Consider the following 21,997-nt stretch of genomic DNA (forward strand, 5'->3'; position numbering starts at 1 on the left):
ATGCACCGCAGCGCGCACGCATGGATCGCGGCACTCGTCGCCGCGATGGAGAGATACCTTCGCACCGCCGGTATCTGGTTCGATGGCTTGGCCCGATGGGTGACAGCTGGGAGCCACGCGAGGTTCTACGCGCAGATGTCCCCGGCTGCGTGGCGGCGTACGAGACGTCGCTTGCAGAGGGCGCGGCGGCGAGCCGTGTCTAACTCAACGAGAGCCTCGCAAGAGCGGACAGCCCAGTGGCGATGCTCGACTTCAGACGACGGACGACCTTTGGTGTTCCAGGATTCGCGGCGACCTGACCCACGGTGGAGTCACGGTGCGTACCACCGCGACGGACTCGCTTCATGCCACGCCAGCGCCGGACCAGCTGCACCAAGATCGCTCCGTTGAAGCCCACGCTGCTGCGGTCGCGCAGCAGCCGGCCCTTGATGACGTCCGAGACACTGCTGCGCTGCTTCACTCACTTCGCGCGCGCTGTCGGCCCGCGCCTGCCAAGTAGCGTCACGTCCGCCTCGCGAAGCTCTGCAGTTCCTTTCTAGAGTTTAGATATGTGTATGTTCCAATCTTGAGTAGGGGGTGGTGTGACAGGCCACTGTCACACAGGCGCCACCGCGTGTGCGCGGTGGCCAATCAGAGCCCACTATAGGTTTAATGGCTGGGACGGTCTCGAGTGCCGAGACCGTCTCGGCACTTAATACCAGAATTCAATTTGCCTACTACTTCCTCTGCTTGTGTAAGCACGTAACGGGCTGCAGTTAGCCCGTTACAGGCTCCGCCGCCTACGGTGCAAATACCTGCACTTACTATCGACATAACTAACTCTAGTTCATTCTCAATGACCGGCCAGTGGCCCAGGGAGTAACCCTTGGTGTATCGCACACCAAAAGGGTAACCAAAAGGGTAACCTCCGTGTAACCCCGTTACAAATTCAGCGAAACATTGGCCATCACAGTAGACTTGGTGTTAAGTTCGAGGGTGCTCAAAAACACTAGATGGCTAAGTACGGAATGAATCGGGTATACTGTAGTTGCCACCTGAACCTTTCAACAAAAAGAACAATACATTAGAGGGCAATAATTGCTGTATGGATTGTCCTGTGAACGGTAAGTATTGTAGTAATAGGTGTGTTCATGAAGGGTGCTGGCGGATGCAAGTGGTAAAATTCGCCACGATTTCACCTTCTAGTGACATACATAACAGAGGGGTCTAGTTATGCAGTATTATCGATCGTGTTTTGTAAGCCTGGCAAAACAATACCACAGATCAGCAGTTTTACACATTACGATATGTAAAACTTTCGCAACGCCAAGTTTACAGAGGCCATGAACCTAGAGCAAATCGGTCAACATTAAATGATTTAATCTTACCAAAAACCTGGAACAAATAGGATACACTTGTCCTCACTATCACATAGCTACGCTCTACGAGTGGTTCCACAAACCATAAAGGCTCGATATGTTCCACGTTCGTATAAATATCGGATTCGACACATTGTAGCCGATTGTTTTTGTACTTGCAGCTAGTTTTTTTATGTCGAGTGTTACTGTGAAGTTTGGGCTTGCCCTAACTAAAGCTGTTTTTAGTCGACGTAGAGTCGTTCAGCCGAGAACGGATCCCACTTGACCTGCACCCGATGTTTGTGTGCTTGAGAAGCCTGGTGCTCGAAGCACAGCATGCAGGAAGTACTTGGAGCATGCATGTACGACCTCTCTATTGAACGCGTGCCAGACGCGTTTCGGCCCCCGCCGGGGGCCTCGTCAGTGGCTTTACCAATCGAGAAGTGAGCTCTCTCTCTCTCCGTGTCCTCCTGGGCGGTCGTCCCTACGAAGCTTCTAGAATCTCCTAAAGATCTGTCGTGGGTACGCCTCTGGTGTCGTAACCGTGTACCCCCACCATGGGGTTACACCTACGTGCCTGCAGCACTTCCAACACAGCACCCCCAGTCAGTCAGGTAAACGATCATAATATAAAGAAGCAAAAACGACACTTGGCTATTTTTGTAAGTCGTTCGCTTGCGGTACTGCACGGAGTTAGTTATTAAGGCTATGAATAACTCTAACGGCGTCAGTCATAGCCCTTATAATGGACTTTAGATTCGCTTATGTTAAGTCTTACAACCCTTCTTTCTCGGCGCTAACTCAACGAAAAGCACGTACTCTGAAAGCGATGCCTTCCGGTAGCCAATCCTGAAGGTCTTTGGGACTGGCTCCTCTGTAAATCCTTTTCTGTGGCCACGCTTGGCTGTGGTTCCTGAGGATGCATGTTACCACCAGTGTGGTAAGTTCGCTTGAGCGAACTTAATGTGAACTGTTTACAGTACTTCTAATTTGCCAGAGATTCTAGATAATCCAGTACATATTGTGTGTTCTGTTCCAAATTTCCATGGGCGGTTTGTTGAACCGCCCGAGCCAAATCTCCGGCCAATCTCCGGGGCCACTAGGATTGGTTATGGGCACCCGTTTAAGTATGAATTGGCCTTGACATGCGGCCCGCCCGATGCGGGCACTTGGACCATATGGTTTGGGCCCGGAGAATGGGCAAATGACTTGAGTTTTGTATTTGGCGATTTGAGCGGGGTCTCCAAACCGCCGCGATTTGACAGGAATTCACAATATGTACTGGATTATGGAAATTGCTCGCAAACGGGCTTTACCCACCAGTGCCATACTGTACAGGCTAGAGCGTGAGAACGAGACGCCTGACATATCCGGATTTAAAAGGGAATCATATGTAGCAGACACCACTTTATGTATTTTACATTGACTTTAATACCTGATCTCATCGGTAACAACGGGTATTAGTTGTTACCCGTCTCGTTCTCACGCTCTAGTCTGTACTGTACTGCATTGCCAGTGTTGGCTTGGAGTGCTTAGATCTTCCTTCGACTTAAATTGCCTTGTGCACCAGTTCGCTTTCAGAATATCCGGTTCCAAGCGAAGCGCTTCCACTCCTCGATCACACCTTCCAAAACCGCTTCGCCCCTCGCAGAGCTATATGCACGCAACAGCAATTACAATACATACCTCAAGCCCCCAGCTGATCCACATACATAAGTATTCTGGCTGGAGCACGAGCACTGCTCTATTGCTATCTGCAGCGTATCCACATTGGATCTCCACTCATGTTGTTGCGGTTGAAGTTTGCAACCACCTACATGGCTACATATGATGTACACCACACCACGTCGGACTTAATCGAAGCACCGCGCCTGCTTCGTGGCAACATTCAGACAACCGGACGCGCTTCAAGCAGTAGTTGTAGCGGCAACGATGGCGGCGGGCGGCTCGTCGTGGCTGTCGCGGCTCAAGGGGCTGGACGCGTACCCGAAGACGATCGAGGAGTTCAAGGTGCGCACGCTGCAGGGCGGGCTCTTCTCGCTGCTGGCCTTCGCGTGCATCTCGCTGCTGCTCGTCTCGGAGCTGAGCTTCTACCTGGCCACGGACACAGTGGACAAGATGACGGTGGACGGCGGGCGCAACACGATGGTGGCCATCAACTTCGACGTCGAGTTCCCGCGCATGGCCTGCTCCGTCGTGGCGCTCGAGTCCGCCGACATGGCCGGCAACGTGCAGCACGACATCGAGCACAACATCCGCAAGATCCCGCTGGACCACACGGGCCAGGCGCTGGCCGAGGGCATGCACGACGTCATCGGCGGCGCGCTCACCAACAACACGGAGCTGCACGGGGAGACGGACAAGCCCGCGTGCGGCAGCTGCTACTCGGCCGGCGAGCCCGGCGAGTGCTGCGACACGTGCGAGAGCGTCAAGGCCGCGTACGCGCGCAAGAGCTGGATGATGCCGAGTCTCCACACGATCGCGCAGTGCCAGGAGGTGGAGATCGAGAAGGTGCTGCGCGGAGAGGTGAACGAGGGGTGCCGCATCCAGGGGTCGCTTGTCGTGTCCAAGGTGCGACGGCTGCTGCTGCACCATTGGCTCGGCCGGCTTGGCTTGGCTGTGATAAGGGGGGATGCCACTGACGCATTGTGTCTGTCTATCTGTGCAGGTTGCGGGCAAGTTGTACTTCGCTCCGTCCAAGTTCTTCCGCTCGGGCTACTTGTCGTCGAAGGACCTGGTGGACGCCACCTTCAAGGTCTTCGACACGTCGCACACCATCCGCTCGCTGTCGTTCGGCGAGGCGTACCCGGTATGTTGGTCGTTGTTGTGGTCGCCTGACGTGTTGGGAGTCTAGACTGTTGCTTACTTCAGCCAATTTGCTATGTTTGTTTCCCTTACTCACAGGACATGAAGAACCCGCTGGACAACCGAAAAAAGGAGCTGCCTGATGAGAAGACTCGTGGCTCGTTCCAGTACTTCCTCAAGGTAGGCCGACCTGCATTGCATGGAGGCTTATCAGTCTGGTGAAGTATCGCACTCTAACGACTTGACCTTCGTATGACTAGGTGGTGCCGACGGAGTACACGTTCCTCTCGGCTAGCCGTATCATCACGAACCAGTTTTCTGCCACCGAGCACTTCCGTCAGCTCACGCCTGTGAGCGACAAGGGCCTACCAAGTACGTTATTCTCCATGTTCGAGTGTGAATTTGAGCTGGAACTAACTATCTTATACCCCCGTGCATCTACAGTGGTCACGTTCAGCTACACCTTTTCGCCCATCATGTTCCGCATTGAACAGTATCGTGTGGGTTTCCTCCAGTTCCTGACGAGCGTCTGCGCTATTGTCGGCGGCGTGTTCACGGTGCGTACTTGCGATTACTTCACTACTCGTTAACGCTTGCAATATGCTAACCATACTTGTGATCGCTGCAGATTCTTGGCATCATGGACTCGCTTGCGTTCGGCCTGCTGAATAAGACGAGCAGCTCCACACTCTTGTAAGAAGTCTCCTACCAATCTCAATGTGCACATGAGCTCTCTCTCTTTTTCTTGCCTTCCTTATTATAGATTGCCGTTCACGGCCATAATGTGAGTGTAAATCGGTAGCCCACAAGAGTTGCGATGCAGTCGCCATCACTTCCGCCAGAGCTATGGAATCTATCTGCCGTCATCCTGCTGTGCGGACTTATGGGGTGGATGATACGCCTTGCTCGCCTGCTGCTTATCTACCTAGAAGCCCGCTTCGCTATCCAGCAGAACGCGGTAAGTTTGGACTGGTGCTTCGAACAAGGCTTTTGTCCCAGTGTCGCTCACAAGCTAGAATATTGTTTGAGCCAGGTTATCCACTTGGAGAAACTCGGACCAAGGTATCAACGTTCCTCCCGGATTTCACCGCTGGGGGCTGAAGAAAACTAACTTGTTTGTGGGGTCCGACTTAGCTTGCACGTACTTCGGCATGCATCCATGTGGCACTTCCACCAATTGTTGCGCACACAGCTTCAGGCCACTTCAACACCAATGAAACGTGTTCGCGTTCCGTTCGAGATCATCGCATCCTCAGTAAAGCTCGTTGAGCCATCTAGCGAACAGCAACTGCCGATGAATCTGTCTATCGAGGTCAAGTCGGAGCGAAAATTCGCGGTACAAGTGTTTTGGGACGTCAAGGCGGCCGCGCTAGAAGGAGGCTGCCATAGCCCCACGAACGCATCCACGGATTGGCCGCTGAAGCAGCGATTCCATGCCGTTCAGCCGACAAGAGCAGCCCGAACGGCGATCCACGCCATGAGAGCATTGCCAGGAAAGTTTTACGACAGGGACAACATGAACACACCCCACCGGTTACTGGATGACGAGAGTGGCAAGGATGTTGGTGGTGAGGGAGCAACCAGTAGCCCGAAAGCGGGGCGACTGGGGCCGTGCCTAACTCGTCTTTTCGCAAGGAAAGACTCTTTTCAAGCCCGTTGTGCGATGGAGAGGTGCGTGACGAGATGTTTTGCATCGCTGAGGTCGCATTTCAATCTCTAAATCATTGTGTGTTGTAGGAAACAAAGTGGAGGTGCCAATGAATTTGTGGCGCCAATACCGAGCGAGGTGCTTGCCATTAGCCCCCCAATTGCAGCATCGGTCGAGTCTTCCGTCGTAGCAACAGACTGTGAAGAGGAGAAGCCGCCCCATCCTGTCACGCGTAGCGTCGAGGATCGACGATACGCCTGCGTGGTCGCCATCGGGTCGTCCGCCTTCTTCGACGGCGAAGTACCAGCGCCCAAGTCTCCCAGCTTCCGTCTGAAAAGGCGCTTATCGTCGGGTCTCGACGAGGACGCAGCAGCAGAGGACGAGGTTCTGTGCCAGTGCGTGGCCATCGACTTCCTTCCGACGCCAGCCAGGCCGAGTCGCGTCCCGGTGATCGTCAAGAAGCTCAACTTCACGGCCTCCAACGTCTTTAGCTCTCAGGTGCGGTCAAGGTCACAAAACTCTCTACACAACCCACTCACTCTCTTTGCGTTCAAAATGCTAGGAAATCTTCGGCCGCGAGAGCGGCAGCAGCGGCGGCGAGTGCGTCATCTGCCTGGAGCGACCGCTGGGCGCCGTGCTGCTGCCGTGCCGCCACTTCTGCGTGTGCCGCGAGTGCCTCGAGGAGATCGACCAGTGCCCGATCTGCCGCGCCAAGTTCTCCACCTACGCCAGCTACCGGGAGGGGGAGGACGCCCCACCGTCGCCCTCATCCTCGCAGCTCTCGCTCCAAGTCTACGTCTAATGGAGCAGTAGAGCACTAAGTAGAGCGAGCACTTAGTCGAAGGTCAATTGACGCAGTTGAAGCATTTGATTGCTTGCGCCTCGTCACATATTTGTTTAGGAGGAAGCGACTAAGACTGGGTATAGTCCCACTTAGGTACGCGCTGGAGAAGCAGCAGCCAAATGGGGGCGTACGAGGCGCTGGGCCTGGCGCAGGCCGCGCAGGTGTATCTGCTCGTGGGGCTGCTGGGCGCGGCCGTGTACCTGCTGCTGGTGCTGTCCTTCCTGCTCGTGCCCAACATCCGCGCGCAGCACCCGGCGGCCAACCTCGTGGTGTGGCACGCGGGCTGCGGCCTCGTCTCGAGCGCCGGTTTCGTCTTCGCCTTCGCGCTGCAGCGGGACGACGAGGACGGGGAGGCGGACGCGGCGCTGGTGCAGCGGCAGTGCGCGCTGCTGGCGCCCTTCAACCAGTTCTTCCTGCTGGCGGGCGCGCTCTGGTACCTCATGCTGGCGCTCGACCTGCTCGTGGCGCTCGTGAACCCCTGGATGGGCTACAGCTGCAAGTCCTGGGCCTACCACACCATGTACGAGCGGCCACTGGCATTTGACTCGTAGCATTCCTATAGAGAGGCGTTGACTGACCGACTGACGGACTGACTGACTGACTGCCGGCAGCGTGTGGAGCGTGAGCGGCGTGTCGGCGCTGCTGCTGCACCAGCTGCAGCTCTTCGGGCTCTCGCCGCTCAACGTGTGCTGGGTGCGGCGCACGCGCGACCCGGCGCAGGTCAACACGGCCAACTGGGTCTTCCTCTTCGGGGCCGTGGGCGGCATCTGCCTATTGTCGCTGGCCGTGCTGCTCTTCGCGAGCTTCCGCTTCGTGCGGCGCCAGCTGGACGTCACGTATCGCGCCAAGCGCCGCAACCTCGTGCAGTACTACCGCTACCTGCTCATCTATGCGGGCCACTGGGCGGCCTGCGGGGCGCTCTACTACGCGGCGTACCGCCAGCAGTTCGACGGCAAGATGGCCAAGCACTTTGAGCTCGCGATCGCGCTCGTGTTCGGGTCGTACCCCGTGCTGCTGCTTTTCGTCTGGGTGCTCAACACGGAGCTGTACCAGAACTTCTCGAGCGAGAACAATCTGTCCAAGGCGGAGCGAGGCGCGGGCGACTCGAAGAGCACAGAGCACTTTAGTGCGGCGCTGAGGAAGGATCTGATGCGCTACACGACCGCAGGGATTCGCTGCAGCATCACTGAGTCCCCCGCCGACAGTCTGCGCTCGCCGCTGCTCAGTCTGGCCCGCGATCGCTTTGGCTCGCTGGATCGCACGGCCGCGCTGTCGTTTCTGCAGATGGAGGAGGGCGGATCGGCCGGTCTGTACCACGAGAAGAAGCGACTAGCGACGACGGTGTACAACGGCGAGTACCGGTACTACGAGAAGCTGGGCTTTACCGACTACGCCCCGAAAGTGTTCCAGAACATCCGCGAGATTTGTGGGATCGACAACGAAATGTACGAGCAGTCGTTCGCGGATACGCTCCTGGAGCGGGCGTCGGAGGGCAAGTCTGGAATGCTCTTCTACTTCACCAGCGACCGGAAGTACCTGGTCAAGACTATGACCAAGAAAGAGCATTCGTTCCTGCTGGAGGTGCTCCCGCTGTTCCACCAGTACATTCTAAAGCAGCCGAACTCGCTCCTGTGCCGCTTTCTCGGCTGTCACTCCATGCAGCTTCCCGTTGGCTGGAACAAGATGTTTTTCGTCGTGATGGAGAACATTTTCCCGGACGGACCAGTCGACGAACGCTACGACCTGAAGGGCATATTCCACCAGTCCAACTTCAGGTACCAAGAAGGGATCGCGACGCCCGTGTCAAGCGAGTGGAGTCGAAGTGCGAGGGAAGAAGAAGGTGTGGTGCACATTCTCGATGAAGATGAAGCAGCGTCCAGCGAGAGCCAAAGTGTGGACAGTGAGATGGGCCACGTAACAGAGAAACAACCACTGTTACGTCGTGGAAGCTCACGCCCATCGCTTCGTTACGACAATGACTTCGTGACTCGCCGTGCCTCGCTTCGCGTCAACCCCACGACCCGTGCGAATTTGCTCGCCCAAGTGACAAGTGACTGCGGATTCCTTCAGGAGCTGGGGATCATGGATTACAGTTGCCTGCTTGGCATCCGACATTACAACCAGCGCATTGAACCGGAGGTGATGGACAACCTGGCTCACAATGCCGTCGTGTCGGCTGACCAGTCCACTGTCTACTATCTCGGCTTTGTGGACATTTTGCAGCACTACAACATCGGGTGGAAAATGCAGCACTGCTTGTTGGCTGCTGTGGTGGACAAGCGCCAGATCACGGCGCTGCCTCCAGCTGAGTACGCGCTGCGATTTTTGAACTTTATTCACGAATATTTACTGCGAGACCCCGAGGGATCAAACGTTCGCTCATACGGGAGCATCGGCTACTCGCCCTCCAGCTTCATCCGCTAGGCAAAAGCTGCAAATTCGGGGAGCAACTAAAAATATGAGGCGAGGAGCAGCATCGCATTGCGAAGAGAACTAAGAAGCGCATCGCATTGCGAGGAGAACCAAGAAGTATATAGGTAGACAGACACAGACAGGTTGGATCAATCAACAACCCGGCTGATGCAGAGCAGCGGCTTGGACGTGGAGTTGCAGCGCACGCTCGACGAGCTCTGCGCGGATCTCTTTGCTACCCGCGCGCTAGACGATTGCAACGCCATATTGCAGTCACTGGCGCTGCTTGCCGATACCTTTCCACAGGCGCAGACGCTTCTCGGCAGGTTGCTCTCCCACAGCGACGGCAGCCATCCCCGATACGTGACCACTTCCAAGCTGTCGTCCTTGTCGACAGCCTTCCTCTACAAGAAGGAGACAGCTCGCAGCACGGCGGCTTTGATCGCTGCGTTAGCACACAACAACGTTCGGAACCAGCGACGAATTGTTCAAAGCACCACCGGTGTCAAGCTCGATATCGACCCCTCCCGGTATGGCCTTCACACCCCTGCACCAAGAAGTACCCTGTATGCGCTCACAGTCCCTTCGATTGCCACGACCACGTACCGGAGGTGGCGAAAGCGCCAGCGCGAGTTGCAAATCTGTCGCTTGCCCACTGGAGTGCCCCCTGCGCACGACGGCGTCCCCATGCCTTGCTACTGTGACGATTGCCTGGGCGCCGACCAATTTCTGTCGACGTGGCAGCAGCATTTCCACGACTTGTCGCGATGGTCTCGAGACCCTGACAGCGCGCCTTCTTCTACTACCACTGCCAGCAGCTCACTTCCGTCCCTGTCCACAAGAGACTTCTTAGGCGTGTTCCTTGCAGACCACCAGGTTTGCGTGTGCACTATTGGAGAGGCACTTGGCAACCAGAAGAAGGGCGACGGGTCTTTTACTGACAAAGCAAGCAGACAGCCCAGCTTGCTGTATTACTTCGTGCCCTCAGATGAAGCTAGCGCTGCTACACCGAGGACGCCAGTGCAATTCGACCCTCTTCACCACGTGAGTGCCATCGTAATAGCAGCCGAAATTGATGTCGATGCTGTGCGAGGTGCGCGACTGCAACGCGCCGCTACTGCTAGTACGAATCAAGATGAGAGTCCGTCGACGAATCCAGCGGAATCCATCGGACTCGCAGCTGAGCAAGTAATCCTGTTCGCTGGCACAGCTGAGATCAAATCGTGTGCAGGAGCTCGGATACACGAGCCCTCTGACAGTGGTAATGGGCCCCCAGTTCGTCCTGTGGATGACACCGATGGCTTCAGTGCGGATATCGGCAGGCTTGACGAGCAATACGACCAACTCCCGAATGACGTAGACACCAAAGACAGCGATCTCACGGAGACTGTGCAGCAGTTGCTTCTCGATATGCTTTCGTTTTGCGACGGCAGCGACCAGATGCCGCCAGCCGCCGTCCGACGCAGCTTTTGCTGTCAAGATGGGCCCCCATTTCGTGAGCCAAAGTGCATTCAAGTGATGAACACCAGGATTGTCATGACTGCCAAGTTGCCCGACCAAGTCCTGCAGATTGACTGCACGGTAGAAGACGGCACGGTATACAGTTTACCCAGTTACTTCTCCACGTGTATCGCGCAGCAAGAGCTCGTGAGTTGGGAGAACGGAAGACTAGGCCTGCTCTACCTATCTGATGAGGCACTTGAGAGCGTACTTGGGCGGTGTCAAATCTGCACATGCGCTGGTAATAACGCTCATAGAGAAAGTGACGCCATATACCTACGGCCAAGCAACGAAGAAGAAAAGTGGCAAGTGTACGCTACAGACACCAGCGACGACACTAGCCAATCTGCAGCTCAAGACAATACCACAAAGGGTTCTGCCAGCATTCGTGTTCCTCTTTCGGGGCTTTCCTCCGAGGCAAAACAAGACCTCGAGAGGCTGCACATTCTCGTGTCAGAGAATAAGTACCTAAGACTAGGCAGGGAGGAACTCACGACTATGATGGAGATGCTCGCCAGGGTGGTTGCAGACTGCAACGAGCGAATCTCTTACCTGGCGCAAGCGAGAGATAAGGAGCTGGTTCGCTCTGCCCCAGAAGCTCATCGCTCAGCTGCCATCTCCCGGTGTCGCCACTGCCGCGATCTGCTTATTCAGCTGGGCAAAAAGATCGCATTGCACGTAAAGGGGCTTGATGTATCGGCCTCAATGCCGCAAGGGAAGCTGTCGCGCGTAGCAAAGATTGTGCGCTCGTCCATTCATGACGTACTCGCCCAGAGTGAGACCTTCGATCCCTGGGAGACACCCGACGCCCGCGTCGAGAAATTGAACTTGGACCGCCGCCTCTGGGCCAGTGGGTTCCCCGATGCCGCCTATTACCAAGACAACGACTTGCGGCAGCGCGAAAACAGGAAGACACAGCAGCATTTAAGTCGAAAGCTGCAGCTTCAACAGAAGAAGAAAAAGTTAAAAGACCAAACCAGAAGCAAACAACACAGACAATATCAATGATACAACAGCAGCTACCCATACCATGGTTCTTAAGTAGGTAAGGGTCACATTTCCTTCTTCGTCCACTCGCCAAACATGTGCTGATAGTCCTCCAGCTGCCGCTGGACAGGGTCACCACCACACAAGTTCGATCCTTCAGCCAGAGAACACGGGGGCACCATGCAGCTGTACTTGGCAGCATAATGGCCTCCTACCTTGAGCTGGTTGTTCTCTTCCAAGAGGCGGAGATACGCCTCCGCTTGGCTGTCGGTTTGGCGCTTCAGCGCTCTATTCACAGGCAGAAGACGACAGAGGTTAGTGCCCCCCTCGCGCTCTCCCTCTCTATCGCAGTCTAACTCAAGAGCTGTGAAGTGAAGGCACCCACTCTAGCTCTGTGTCTCGCTGCTGGGCCTCCCCCACCGCCCCGCGCAGACAGAGCTCCAGTCCCCGGGCGTAGGCGTCTGCCGCCTTCTTGTACGAGGCCATGCCATACAGCGCCTTGCCCTTCCTCGAGTACGTCTTGGCCCAGTCCGGGTCCAGTGCGATGGCGGCGTCCGCGTCTGCTTTGGCCTGTTGGAACTGCCCCAGACCGCAGTAAGCGGCCGACCGGTTGCTGTGCAGCGTGGCCGACGGACGCCGCTCGATGCCCAGCGAGTACTCGCGAACGGCCGCCTCGTAGTCTTTCAGCCTGAAGAACTCGTTGCCGCGGTTCTTGTGCCACGAATCGTCCTCCAGCGACGGCGCGCTGCGGCCCTGCGCCGTCGACGCGGACAGCTTCGCACTCACGGGCGGAGCTGCAGACGACGACGACCCAAAGAGCCACTCCATAATTGAAGCTTAGTGCGCGCGGAAAAGGTAGGCGAAAAGTCTTTTTTGGCAATAATTTTATCAAAGCAAACGCAGCGGATTTGAGCTTTTCTACCAGCAACAAGCAGGTCATAGCGGTTCGTTTGCGGTATAAATCACACTTCAAAATCTGCTTTGGCAGGGCGAAAAATACGCGAAAATGATAGACGAATTGTCGATTTTGCATGTTTAAAGATGGATTAGAACCTGTAGTTCGTTGTCCTGTTTGTATAAACCTAGATAGCCACTCTGAGAAAGTTTCAAGCGTATACGAAAAAAATTGAGAGAGCAACACACTTGGGTCACTCATATAGAAGTTGGCTCAAAAATGGAGTGCCATGATCTTCAAGCCCCTCTATCTGGAACCAGCCTAGCGATAGCAGTAAGACAAGCAATGATAGTGATTCGGTATGATACAATAAAGCATTTGTGCGGATAACAACATTCCCTTATTCGAATTGAGCTCGGATTCCGCCGAGACAACTCGATGTGTCTACCAGATACCATTATATCTTGAGTTTAGTAATACTAGCGGAGCATCACGGTCGCTGCGCTCATGTTGCTTTAGGGGTCGACCCCCAAAACTATGCTGACCACAGAGTTTTGGACGACGTCCCCACTTGTGGAATTTGAGTACAAAGCCGCTTGCAAATTCTAGCGCTTTATTTCCCCTTTCACGCTCCCCGATTTGCTGGCTATTTTGCAAGCAACATAAGTACCATTCATACGTTGTTATTAACGGTAGACTGATACACCTGGCCTGTGCTTCGAATGCCAGAACACTTGTATTTTACATACTTCGGTAAGTGTAATAGCAGAATGTGCACACTGGCACAACAAAGAAAAAAACTGTTTTCCATTCTCTCACCGGCTACTTTCCATTTAGTGGGGATGCATTGCATTCTCGACAGCTACATTGCATTTCTGATGGATTTATTTCATTCTGTACATTCGAAATGGCTGTTACATGCATTGCATATATTTTTCGGTTCAGGGCTTGTAGGGTTAACTGTTCGGTGCCGTACCGAAACAATTAGAAGGGCAGCATCGAAGCAAGTTTCTGGAACTTTAACCTAGCGTCCTTAACAGCATTTCTAGCCTTTAAAGGTTCGGACAAGGTTCGCGGCAGGTTTAAGTACAGAAGTCGCTATCATATATATTTATCTAGATGATTTAAGTACAGAAGCCGCTATCACATATTTTGCACCTAGGTGTGAAGCTTACCTTGCGAGGTTTGTCTGGCATGGCACAAAGCAATTTGCCATGCCACGCGAACCTCGACGCCGCTTCTACAACGATGATGAAGACAGCGAGGCGCACATGGACGCTCTCGGGCAATGCCTAAAAGGCCGAGAGCGCGCCAGAGACCGGCTGATCGCTCGTCTCCGGCGCCTCGACGAAGAAATCGAGGCGATGGAGCAATCCATGCACCGGCTCGCTCGCTACGGCATTGAGCGCGATCCAGCCCCAACGCCTCCGCCACAACAACAGTCGCCTGATCGGCGCTCTCCACGAACTCCTGAGTTTGCCGAGACCTACGGAGACCGTGACGACGACCTGTTCGATTCCGACTAAGTCCCCTGCCAAATCGGATTGTCTGAAATTTTACGGGAGTCGTAACGCGTCGTCGTTCCCGAGCAACTCGCCGGCGTCAACGCAGTGAAGAGACCAACACGACCGCAGCTAGCCCCGGTGACCCAGACTTGGATGCACCTTCATCGCACGATGACAGCAGCGAGGAGGACCAGTACGAAGGCAGCGACAATAATTCGGACCCAGACGATTCGGCCCAAGACGTGTCGTCGGAGATTTCAGAAAGCGAGAAGGCCGTCCCAACAGTACGACAAAGCCTGGCTATTGATGGGACGCTCGAACACCCAGTACGCGTTGAGTCTCTAGCCGAGGCTCGAGGGGTTCTCGACGGGCTCGAGAACGCAAGATTCGCGCTGTCAAACAACAACAGTGTGACCAAACGTCTCTGGTGTACTTCTCATGTTGATTGCACAGCTGAGACACGTATCACTCTTGATCCCGACGGCAAGTTTCGGTTGTCGCGTAGTGGTATGCATACGGCAGTTGTGGCACCGATTGAGACGCAGCGGACGGGGATTCACAAGCCATTACTTCCGGAGATCGACGGTTTGCTGCTGGGAGGCCAAGGTCCCAAAACGTGTTCGATCACCCTACGCATGAAGTACGATCACTCCGAAGAAGTTCTCGCCTTGCTGCCATCAGCTTCTCAAGTCAAAAACAGAGCACACCGACTGCGAAGACGAGGGGATATCGACATTACCACCTACGCTGATGTCATGGTTTGGGCGACGCCAAGACTCTGCACAACCTCAGCAGCATTTTTTGGTCATATGCGCTACAATCGCGAGCGGGACGCTAGGCGCATCGCTCGCAAACCCTTTGAGTTTCAAAATGAGCTCATAGTGCTGTACTGCTTCACCGACACAATCGACTGTGGTGACACCTCGGTCGGAATCATCTTCACTTCGCGAAGGCTTTTTCGAATAGCTCCCCGAACAGTGGCAGGTCAAAATGGCGAGATGCTCGGGGTCACAGATGGAACATACAAGCTTCACTTCGGTGGTTGGACGCTCGTGTCTTTTGGTACATTTGGACTTCGTTACACCGCTTCGCACGCGTATCAACAGAAGTTTTACCCGATGGCATTCATGTTCGTCAGGACGGAGACTGCCTTTGCGTATACGAAGCTGTTTTCCGTATGCAAGCAACGGTGCCAAGAATGTTTCGGCGTGACACTGGACCTATAGTTTGGCTCATTGGACCACTCCACTTCAAGTGCGAACGCTTTCCAGACAGTCTGGTCGGAGATCAAGCTTCTCGACTGCTGGCCCCATCTCGACCGGAATGCTCGGAAGAAGAAAGGGTTGCTTGCAGAGTGCGACCGCTACAACGACATCATCAAGCCCCAGCTCGATTATTTGAGTCAATCGTGCTCGAAGCAGCAATTCGAGGCGCTTTCCGCACTCATTACTCAGAATTGGGACGACTTTGGTGAAGGCGAGAATGCGGCGTGGCTAGACACGGAATATCTTACAGAGCCGTGGCACCTGTGGTTCTATACGGCCAGCGACGTTCCAGGAATTATTCCGAACCAGAATCCGATTGAATCGCACCACCACAGCATCAAGACTACTGCAGTGAATCAGCTGCGGGCTTCAACAGGGCATGTACTTGCGTCGACTCTACCGAAAATCCTGGTCGAGTGCGCGATGGAAATCGGGTCGGAGTCTATCCAGCACTTTGCCGCTGGACCCGTTTCCGCAGAGGTTCTAGAAGCTGGTGTACTCCTCTGCAACGACGACAACCATTTCCCGACTCACAAACGCAAGTCGTGCAGAGCAATCCGCAACATTCAGACGTATTACTTCAACCAGAGATACTACATCGTTCGGGACGACAATGTGCATGGATTGAAGGTGAACGCGAGCCGAACAAAGACCTATGAGAGCTCGCTCAGGGGATCCCTCAAGGATGATGAAATTGTGGAGAATGTCCAGCTTCGATAACTCTCACTGCACAAGGTGACGGTGTTGGATCGACTTCCGTATGAGCACGACTGGAACTCTCCGTTGTGGTCCCTGGAGGAGATCAACACCATCAGAAAAAAGTTCAAGTGTGTCTGCAAAGATTTCTACCAGACGGGGTGGCTGTGTGCTCATGTACTAGCATGCCTTCACCTCGTTGACAATCTTGATTTGGCGGTGATGCTTCGAGGGCTCCCAGCTCGCAGGCCTCCCGGTAGACCGCGCAAGAAAAGCAAATGCCTCCAGTGAGATGGTGTGAGAACATCCCAATACTCCGTCGATGCCCTGGTGAAACGACTTGTGGACAAGCCAGCAAGTGTTATCAACTGGAGCGTGCTAATCGAAAAGACAGTTGCCGAGGCGGATGGCGAGGAGTCCCAGCGGACCTATGTTGGCAAGATTAAACCCCCCTTCACTCGTGGAGGAAAGCGGTTCTGGGAGATCGCGTACGAGGATCAAGATGAGGTGACTGTCCTGGAAGTTGAAGCTCTTGCAAGGACGATCAATTTCTCCTTCCAAATGGAGCACAACATTGTTCCCAACTAATGCATATCTTCGACACAACAGCGGTAGCGTGAAGCTTCAGCAGAATAGCAAGTGGACGACATAAGGCTAGACGTAGTGTGCTACGAACTAGGGACCGAGTAACCCGGACATTTGTTTTACATTTTTCAATAAATGCAATATAACCCTTGTGAATGCATTAACACCATCGAAATGAAAACTAGCCAATAATAAATAAAAAACAGACTTTTTGACCATAAATGGAAAGTCGCCGCTGAAAGAATGAAAAAAAACTGCGCCCCACAACGAAAAGTGAATAAGGGGTTAACTTTCGATGTTTCAATTTCGTGGTGTGTTCATTTTCAGAGTGAAAATTCGAGCGAATTATTCCAGTAACCTTTCGCGATCCATGTTGAAATTCTTCCTCCAGATGTCATCTGCACCCAGCCGCAATGGCCAATGTTGCTGCCGCGACTGACATGCACGGCTGTTCAAAACTGTTAGTCTGCACGCGTAGGTAGATAACCTCATGCACGTTGAGCGCAATAAGGAAACATATAAAATGAACGATAACTAGCTCAAAATAATGTAGTTGAGACCGATATCGTACCATCACACATGCATGTAGGGTATCAAAGCAGAGCTGTGACGCCCGAGATCGACCCAACAGAACTGTAATTGAGTGGGCTAATGTATTTGCTTAGTCGAACATCTTTTCATGAGCAACGCAATGAATGAATTAACGCAGACTAGAAAGGAGCAAATAATCGGCGCCTTTAACGTGCAGGAAGGACTTGGAGCTGTCTGATTTCTTTAAAGCGAAGTAGCAGGCGAGCTCGAACAGGCCAAAAGAGAGCCATTGTTGCTACCAAGAAGCACCGACACGGACTCCGGCTCGTACACCCCAGCTCATCGTCCAGCTCGTCATCCGCGCATAGCCTTCAATGTAATTTAGAGAAGTTGCTGCTCGACAGTACCCGGTCCTCAGCATGCAAAGCTGCTTGCTACTTGGCGTAGCGTTGGCGCTTCCTTGAGGCTCTGCTTGTTGATGCTTGGTCTCTCTGTTGTGCGCTGGTCAAGCGATCCCGAAGGGCCGCAGACTTCTTACCAACGGCCGCAGAGCGACCCTTCTTACGACAGCATAAGGTTTGAAAGGCAAATAGGCTTAATAAAGGGTCCTACGAGGGTCTAAATAAGGGTAAAATGTCACGTTTAAGTCGATTTCTGATGTCCTCCATACTAACGGTCGAATTTGCTGTTTCATAACTTCGACCCCCTGGTTTTATGGCATCTAAAGATAGTGACGTCGGTTCAGCTCAGAAAAATCTGTGCCGATACCACCTTCCGATAAGCACCCAAATGTTGTTTAACCGAGGTATTTTTTTTCAGTTTTTGGTCCCTGTGCGAGCGATTCTAAATTGTGACCCTAACCCATTCGCAGAATTAATGTAAAAAGTAAAGCGAAGTGTATATAAGAGACGTAAAAACTCCATAAAACGGAGTCTCATGATTATAGGGGGACTTCGTCCCCAAAACCCTAGTAGAAATTGGCACCTCAACACTTTGCGTAAGGTTGAGCGCAAGAAACGCACTCCTGTGTCTAAATGGCATGTGCGCACCGTTTTATTGGTCAATGAGAGCACTGCCAGCGGTTTACAACTCTTCATACGCTAATATTCGCTTCAGAATTGCGCGGAGAGGTAAGGTTCATGTCATTTTTGAGCCAACTTCTATATGAGTGACCCAAGTGTGTTGCTCTCTCAATTTTTTTCGTATACGCTTGAAACTTTCTCAGAGTGGCTATCTAGGTTTATACAAACAGGACAACGAACTACAGGTTCTAATCCATCTTTAAACATGCAAAATCGACAATTCGTCTATCATTTTCGCGTATTTTTCGCCCTGCCAAAGCAGATTTTGAAGTGTGATTTATACCGCAAACGAACCGCTATGACCTGCTTGTTGCTGGTAGAAAAGCTCAAATCCGCTGCGTTTGCTTTGATAAAATTATTGCCAAAAAAGACTTTTCGCCTACCTTTTCCGCGCGCACCCCTTTTACCTGTCATAAGTCATAAGTGCAAAACGTTTTTGGCCTATCACAAGGCGTGAAAGATTGTACTTATATATATACTAATATATTGTTCGTAGTGTAGGAGTCCTTGCTGTACAACTTCTTCTTGCCAATCCCAGAAATGATTCAGTACCTAGGTGCTGTCAAAATGAGACCGCGTCAGAGTCGCAGACTGGCGGACAAGCTCTGTGTCCTGACGTGGCAACACCACCTACGGGCATATAATAAGATGGCTGATACATTAGCGAACATGGCAATGGGCTCTCGCAGGAGCATCCAGATGACCATAACCCGAGATGCGATTTCCGGCGACAAATGAAAACATGCGTCCCAGCACGCGGCCAGTGACATCGGGCACTGGTTGGAACGCACCACTGATGAGAGTTCTTCGGAGCTCGTGGCCGTCACACTTTAGGGGTGTCGGGATCGCCACTAAGGCGCCTAGCTACAGGACGAGCGGAATGAGACGATCGTCAACAAGGTCGTAGGATGTCATTAGCCAAAGAAGTAGAGCTTACTCTGACTGAAATAACACCTCAATAGTAGCCCCTCGTAGTCACTATCAAGAAGTTTGTATGTAAATAGCCCGAACCCTATAAAATGATTTTCGGCCGCCTTGAGACGTTGTTTCGGTCCGAGGAAGTCGAATCTCTGTATTAGGACTTTGTGTGGGCTCGTCATCGGAAGCAACTTCTTTTTTGCTGAAACAACATTTGGCAGTTATTCTGTGTTAGTTGGCCAATGATCGACCACCTTGGGTAAAAAAAGGTAGTCGACAAATTTTCTGGAGAATTTTAGATTTGATTTTTTTTAGGACTATGGTGAATTTTGAAGTGGGATCATACCAAAAAGTACGAGTTCATACCAGAATCTACGAGTTAATACCGAACAGTACGAGTTCATACGAAAATGTACGAGTTCATACTAAAACATACGACTTCATACCAAAAGGTACGATGTGTGTGTACAATAAAGTACGACCTGGTCGGCTTCTCGCCACGTGTTCACTTTCAAATCGGCGCGATGGAAGCACACTTTGCGGTGCTTGGCCATGTTCGACTTCGCCACGAGCTTAGGGCACGTAGGGCACTTGCCCTTCGGTGGACCGTCACCGCCCTCCATTTCCGACCAATTTCTACGACTGAGAGCCGGAACTCCCATTCAGGATTCCTCGATGCTTAGTGGTCAATATTATTTTTGGCTGATCTCGCATATGATTGGCTGAAATAAAATGTTATTTGGCGTTATTTCAGGGAAAGAAGTTAGCAGACAACAACGTACCTCAATGCGAAACGAAACGAAAATGAGACCGCGTCAAACGAAAAAATGCTTAGGCGAAATCCGGATTGGGGTCCGTAATTTAAAATTAATTCGGTTTGGAGTCCGTTCAAATCAGAAGGCGTAATCTTTGGCGTAAAATTGAAAACATACCATGTTTTTGTAAAATTTCCAAGTGGAGTATGAGTACTTATGATTAAGAAATGTACCTTACCCTATGACCTTGCCGTACACAGTACTTTCCGGAACTTGTGCCCCGTATGTACCCTATGACTAAAACGTAACGTGTAGCCTAACCCCAACAAGATTTTGTTAAGGATAAAACAAGGACCAAATTTGAGGCCACCCGCTTGACATCATTTTGACATGTAAGAAGCTATGCCAGGTATGAATAGAAAGGTTTGTATTCGGTCTACATGAGGGTGGGATCTGTATGCGCTAGAGTTGTCTAGCCTTCGCGCAGCAGCTCGACCAAAAAGGTCACTCGGAGCGTATCGCTTTTTCGAGTGTATCCTTAAGTTAAGGACAAAAGTAGCTTGGCCAATACTAGAAACATGTAGCGGATCCACTTTGACTCACTACTATGGCTTACACATGTGCGCACGTGTATGAGGAAGCGCAAGTTTATTTTACTTACGTTAAGTATACTCGAGATCCACGAGTATACTTTAAACAATGGACGCCTACCAAAAATAGAGAAATCACCCAACATAGATGCAGCAGATATGACAGGACATAATGAGGCATAAATCTTGTGAGACGTAAAAATCGTCTCGATAAACAGCCCTACCCCTAGGTTTATTTCGTGTAGCCATCTTAGATTTTAATGCTGAAATTTGTATAGAATATGTAGACCATCACTCTGCACATGTCGCCGCCATATATCACCGACATAACTCATTCCGTGCACCACCAGCTTCAACCTCTCACTTTCGAAAAATCGTCGCTGGGTGACAAGTGCCCGGCAGCGCTGCGTGCAGCAACAACGAAGACAGGTAAGCGTCAACTTAATACGTTGGCTAGCGAGCAAGTCGAGTCTATTCTAACTTCTCTAACGTGCAGAGCAACCATGGTTCATCACGTCCACTCCGCCGTGCACTGGAGCTCGTGCTGCATTGTGGACACGTCGAGCGACGACGAGAATGTGCCGCCCAACTTGTAGCGCGGCAGCGTCCAAGCGCCGGCGGAGAGCGCCAAGTCTTCTTCGCCCGTGTAACGCGGTTACACGAGAGTTACCCGAAGGGTTACGAAGTGGGTACACACCGGCTAACCTAAATCAGTAGGAGAATCAGTACATGGCTTCAGAGCCACTGATTATGCATATGACTAGGGTTCACTATGCTAGATAGTGAACCGGATACATTTACACCGTAGGCGGCTTGGCCGCGCTAAAGGGAAATACATTCAGTTTTGAGATTCACACAGTTGAGAGTTAAGGGTTGACTCTTGGAGTCCGTAAGGTGTACGGACTCGTACGTTCTGGTATTAGAACGGGCTATCTTAAGCTGAGACTCTGTGAGTCTGTCAAGCTTCCTCTGACGCAAAGCTACGGCAGACCCGCTGCACTTGGTAGCACTTGTAGTCAATCCGACACCTGAGTCTGTATAGACTGACCCTCTGTGGAGAATGGAGCAGTTCGCTCACTTGCCCCCGAACCAGCAGGATGCGCTTAAAAAGCTTATGTCCTTGCTGGGCCCGGAGGGCGTGAAGCAACTTGCGCAGCAAGGCCCCGACGCGGTGAACGCGCGTCTCAGGCGTTTTCAAGCTACGAGAATGCTCTGCTAGAGCACCTTCAGCAGAGGATGGCGACGTCCGCGGCGCCCGCTTCGTCATCCGACGCGGGAACAAGACCCAAGCCGCTCATGTTGAGCGTGAAGACCTTCGGAGGCAAGGAGGGTGAATGAAAGCTTGATGCTTTGGACCCATGAGGTTGAGATGGCTATGAGCTCAGCTCTACTCCGGACGGAGTCGCAGCGCGTGGCACTAGCTATCTCGAAGCTCGGTGGGCGAGCGAGAGAGTGGGCACTAACGTCCGGGACGTCGGTCGAGGTGGCCTTCCCGACGTGGGACCAGCTGACACAGCAATTGTCCCGAGTGTTTGCTCCGCCTAACGAGGCGTATCGCGTGCGCTCACGCTTCCTGGCGACCAGGCAGAGCAAGAAGGAGTTGATGGACTATGTCCAAGAGTTGAGAACTCTCATTGCTGGT

At 52.7% G+C, this 21,997-nt stretch overlaps 7 protein-coding genes across 7 annotated transcripts; 6 read left to right on the plus strand and 1 right to left on the minus strand.

Annotated features, from left to right (window-relative positions):
- Positions 1–3,269: 3,269 nt before the first annotated feature.
- PHYSODRAFT_319656 (hypothetical protein) lies at positions 3,270–5,531 on the plus strand (the record flags this gene model as incomplete). The annotated part of the gene is made up of 6 exons (XM_009539575.1): positions 3,270–3,908; positions 4,006–4,146; positions 4,242–4,322; positions 4,403–4,514; positions 4,587–4,699; positions 5,421–5,531. The coding sequence occupies 6 exons, from the start codon at positions 3,270–3,272 to the stop codon at positions 5,529–5,531; spliced, it is 1,197 nt and encodes a 398-aa protein (XP_009537870.1).
- A 1,222-nt stretch (positions 5,532–6,753) lies between these two features.
- On the plus strand, positions 6,754–9,112 carry PHYSODRAFT_356115 (hypothetical protein; the record flags this gene model as incomplete). Its single annotated transcript, XM_009539576.1, has 2 exons — positions 6,754–7,154; positions 7,246–9,112. The coding sequence occupies 2 exons, from the start codon at positions 6,754–6,756 to the stop codon at positions 9,056–9,058; spliced, it is 2,214 nt and encodes a 737-aa protein (XP_009537871.1). The 3' UTR covers positions 9,059–9,112.
- Positions 9,113–9,214: 102 nt separating this feature from the next.
- Positions 9,215–9,899, plus strand: PHYSODRAFT_319658 (hypothetical protein; the record flags this gene model as incomplete). Its single annotated transcript, XM_009539577.1, has 2 exons — positions 9,215–9,746; positions 9,865–9,899. 2 exons carry the CDS (start codon positions 9,215–9,217, stop codon positions 9,897–9,899), a joined length of 567 nt encoding a protein of 188 aa, XP_009537872.1.
- Positions 9,900–11,598: 1,699 nt separating this feature from the next.
- Positions 11,599–12,361, minus strand: PHYSODRAFT_565917 (hypothetical protein; the record flags this gene model as incomplete). The annotated part of the gene is made up of 3 exons (XM_009539578.1): positions 11,599–11,655; positions 11,749–11,821; positions 11,919–12,361. The coding sequence occupies 3 exons, from the start codon at positions 12,359–12,361 to the stop codon at positions 11,599–11,601; spliced, it is 573 nt and encodes a 190-aa protein (XP_009537873.1).
- Positions 12,362–13,642: 1,281 nt separating this feature from the next.
- PHYSODRAFT_251838 (hypothetical protein) lies at positions 13,643–13,954 on the plus strand (the record flags this gene model as incomplete). Its single annotated transcript, XM_009539579.1, has 1 exon — positions 13,643–13,954. One exon carries the CDS (start codon positions 13,643–13,645, stop codon positions 13,952–13,954), a length of 312 nt encoding a protein of 103 aa, XP_009537874.1.
- A 608-nt stretch (positions 13,955–14,562) lies between these two features.
- On the plus strand, positions 14,563–15,078 carry PHYSODRAFT_413872 (hypothetical protein; the record flags this gene model as incomplete). Its single annotated transcript, XM_009539580.1, has 2 exons — positions 14,563–14,814; positions 14,932–15,078. Coding segments are annotated over 2 exons (399 nt in total), but the record flags the coding sequence as incomplete, so codon positions are not given.
- A 3,581-nt stretch (positions 15,079–18,659) lies between these two features.
- On the plus strand, positions 18,660–18,830 carry PHYSODRAFT_530199 (hypothetical protein; the record flags this gene model as incomplete). The annotated part of the gene is made up of 1 exon (XM_009539581.1): positions 18,660–18,830. One exon carries the CDS (start codon positions 18,660–18,662, stop codon positions 18,828–18,830), a length of 171 nt encoding a protein of 56 aa, XP_009537876.1.
- Positions 18,831–21,997: the final 3,167 nt, after the last annotated feature.

This window comes from Phytophthora sojae (genome assembly GCF_000149755.1).
Source record: "Phytophthora sojae unplaced genomic scaffold PHYSOscaffold_13, whole genome shotgun sequence".
Taxonomy (NCBI): Eukaryota; Oomycota; class Peronosporomycetes; order Peronosporales; family Peronosporaceae; genus Phytophthora; species Phytophthora sojae.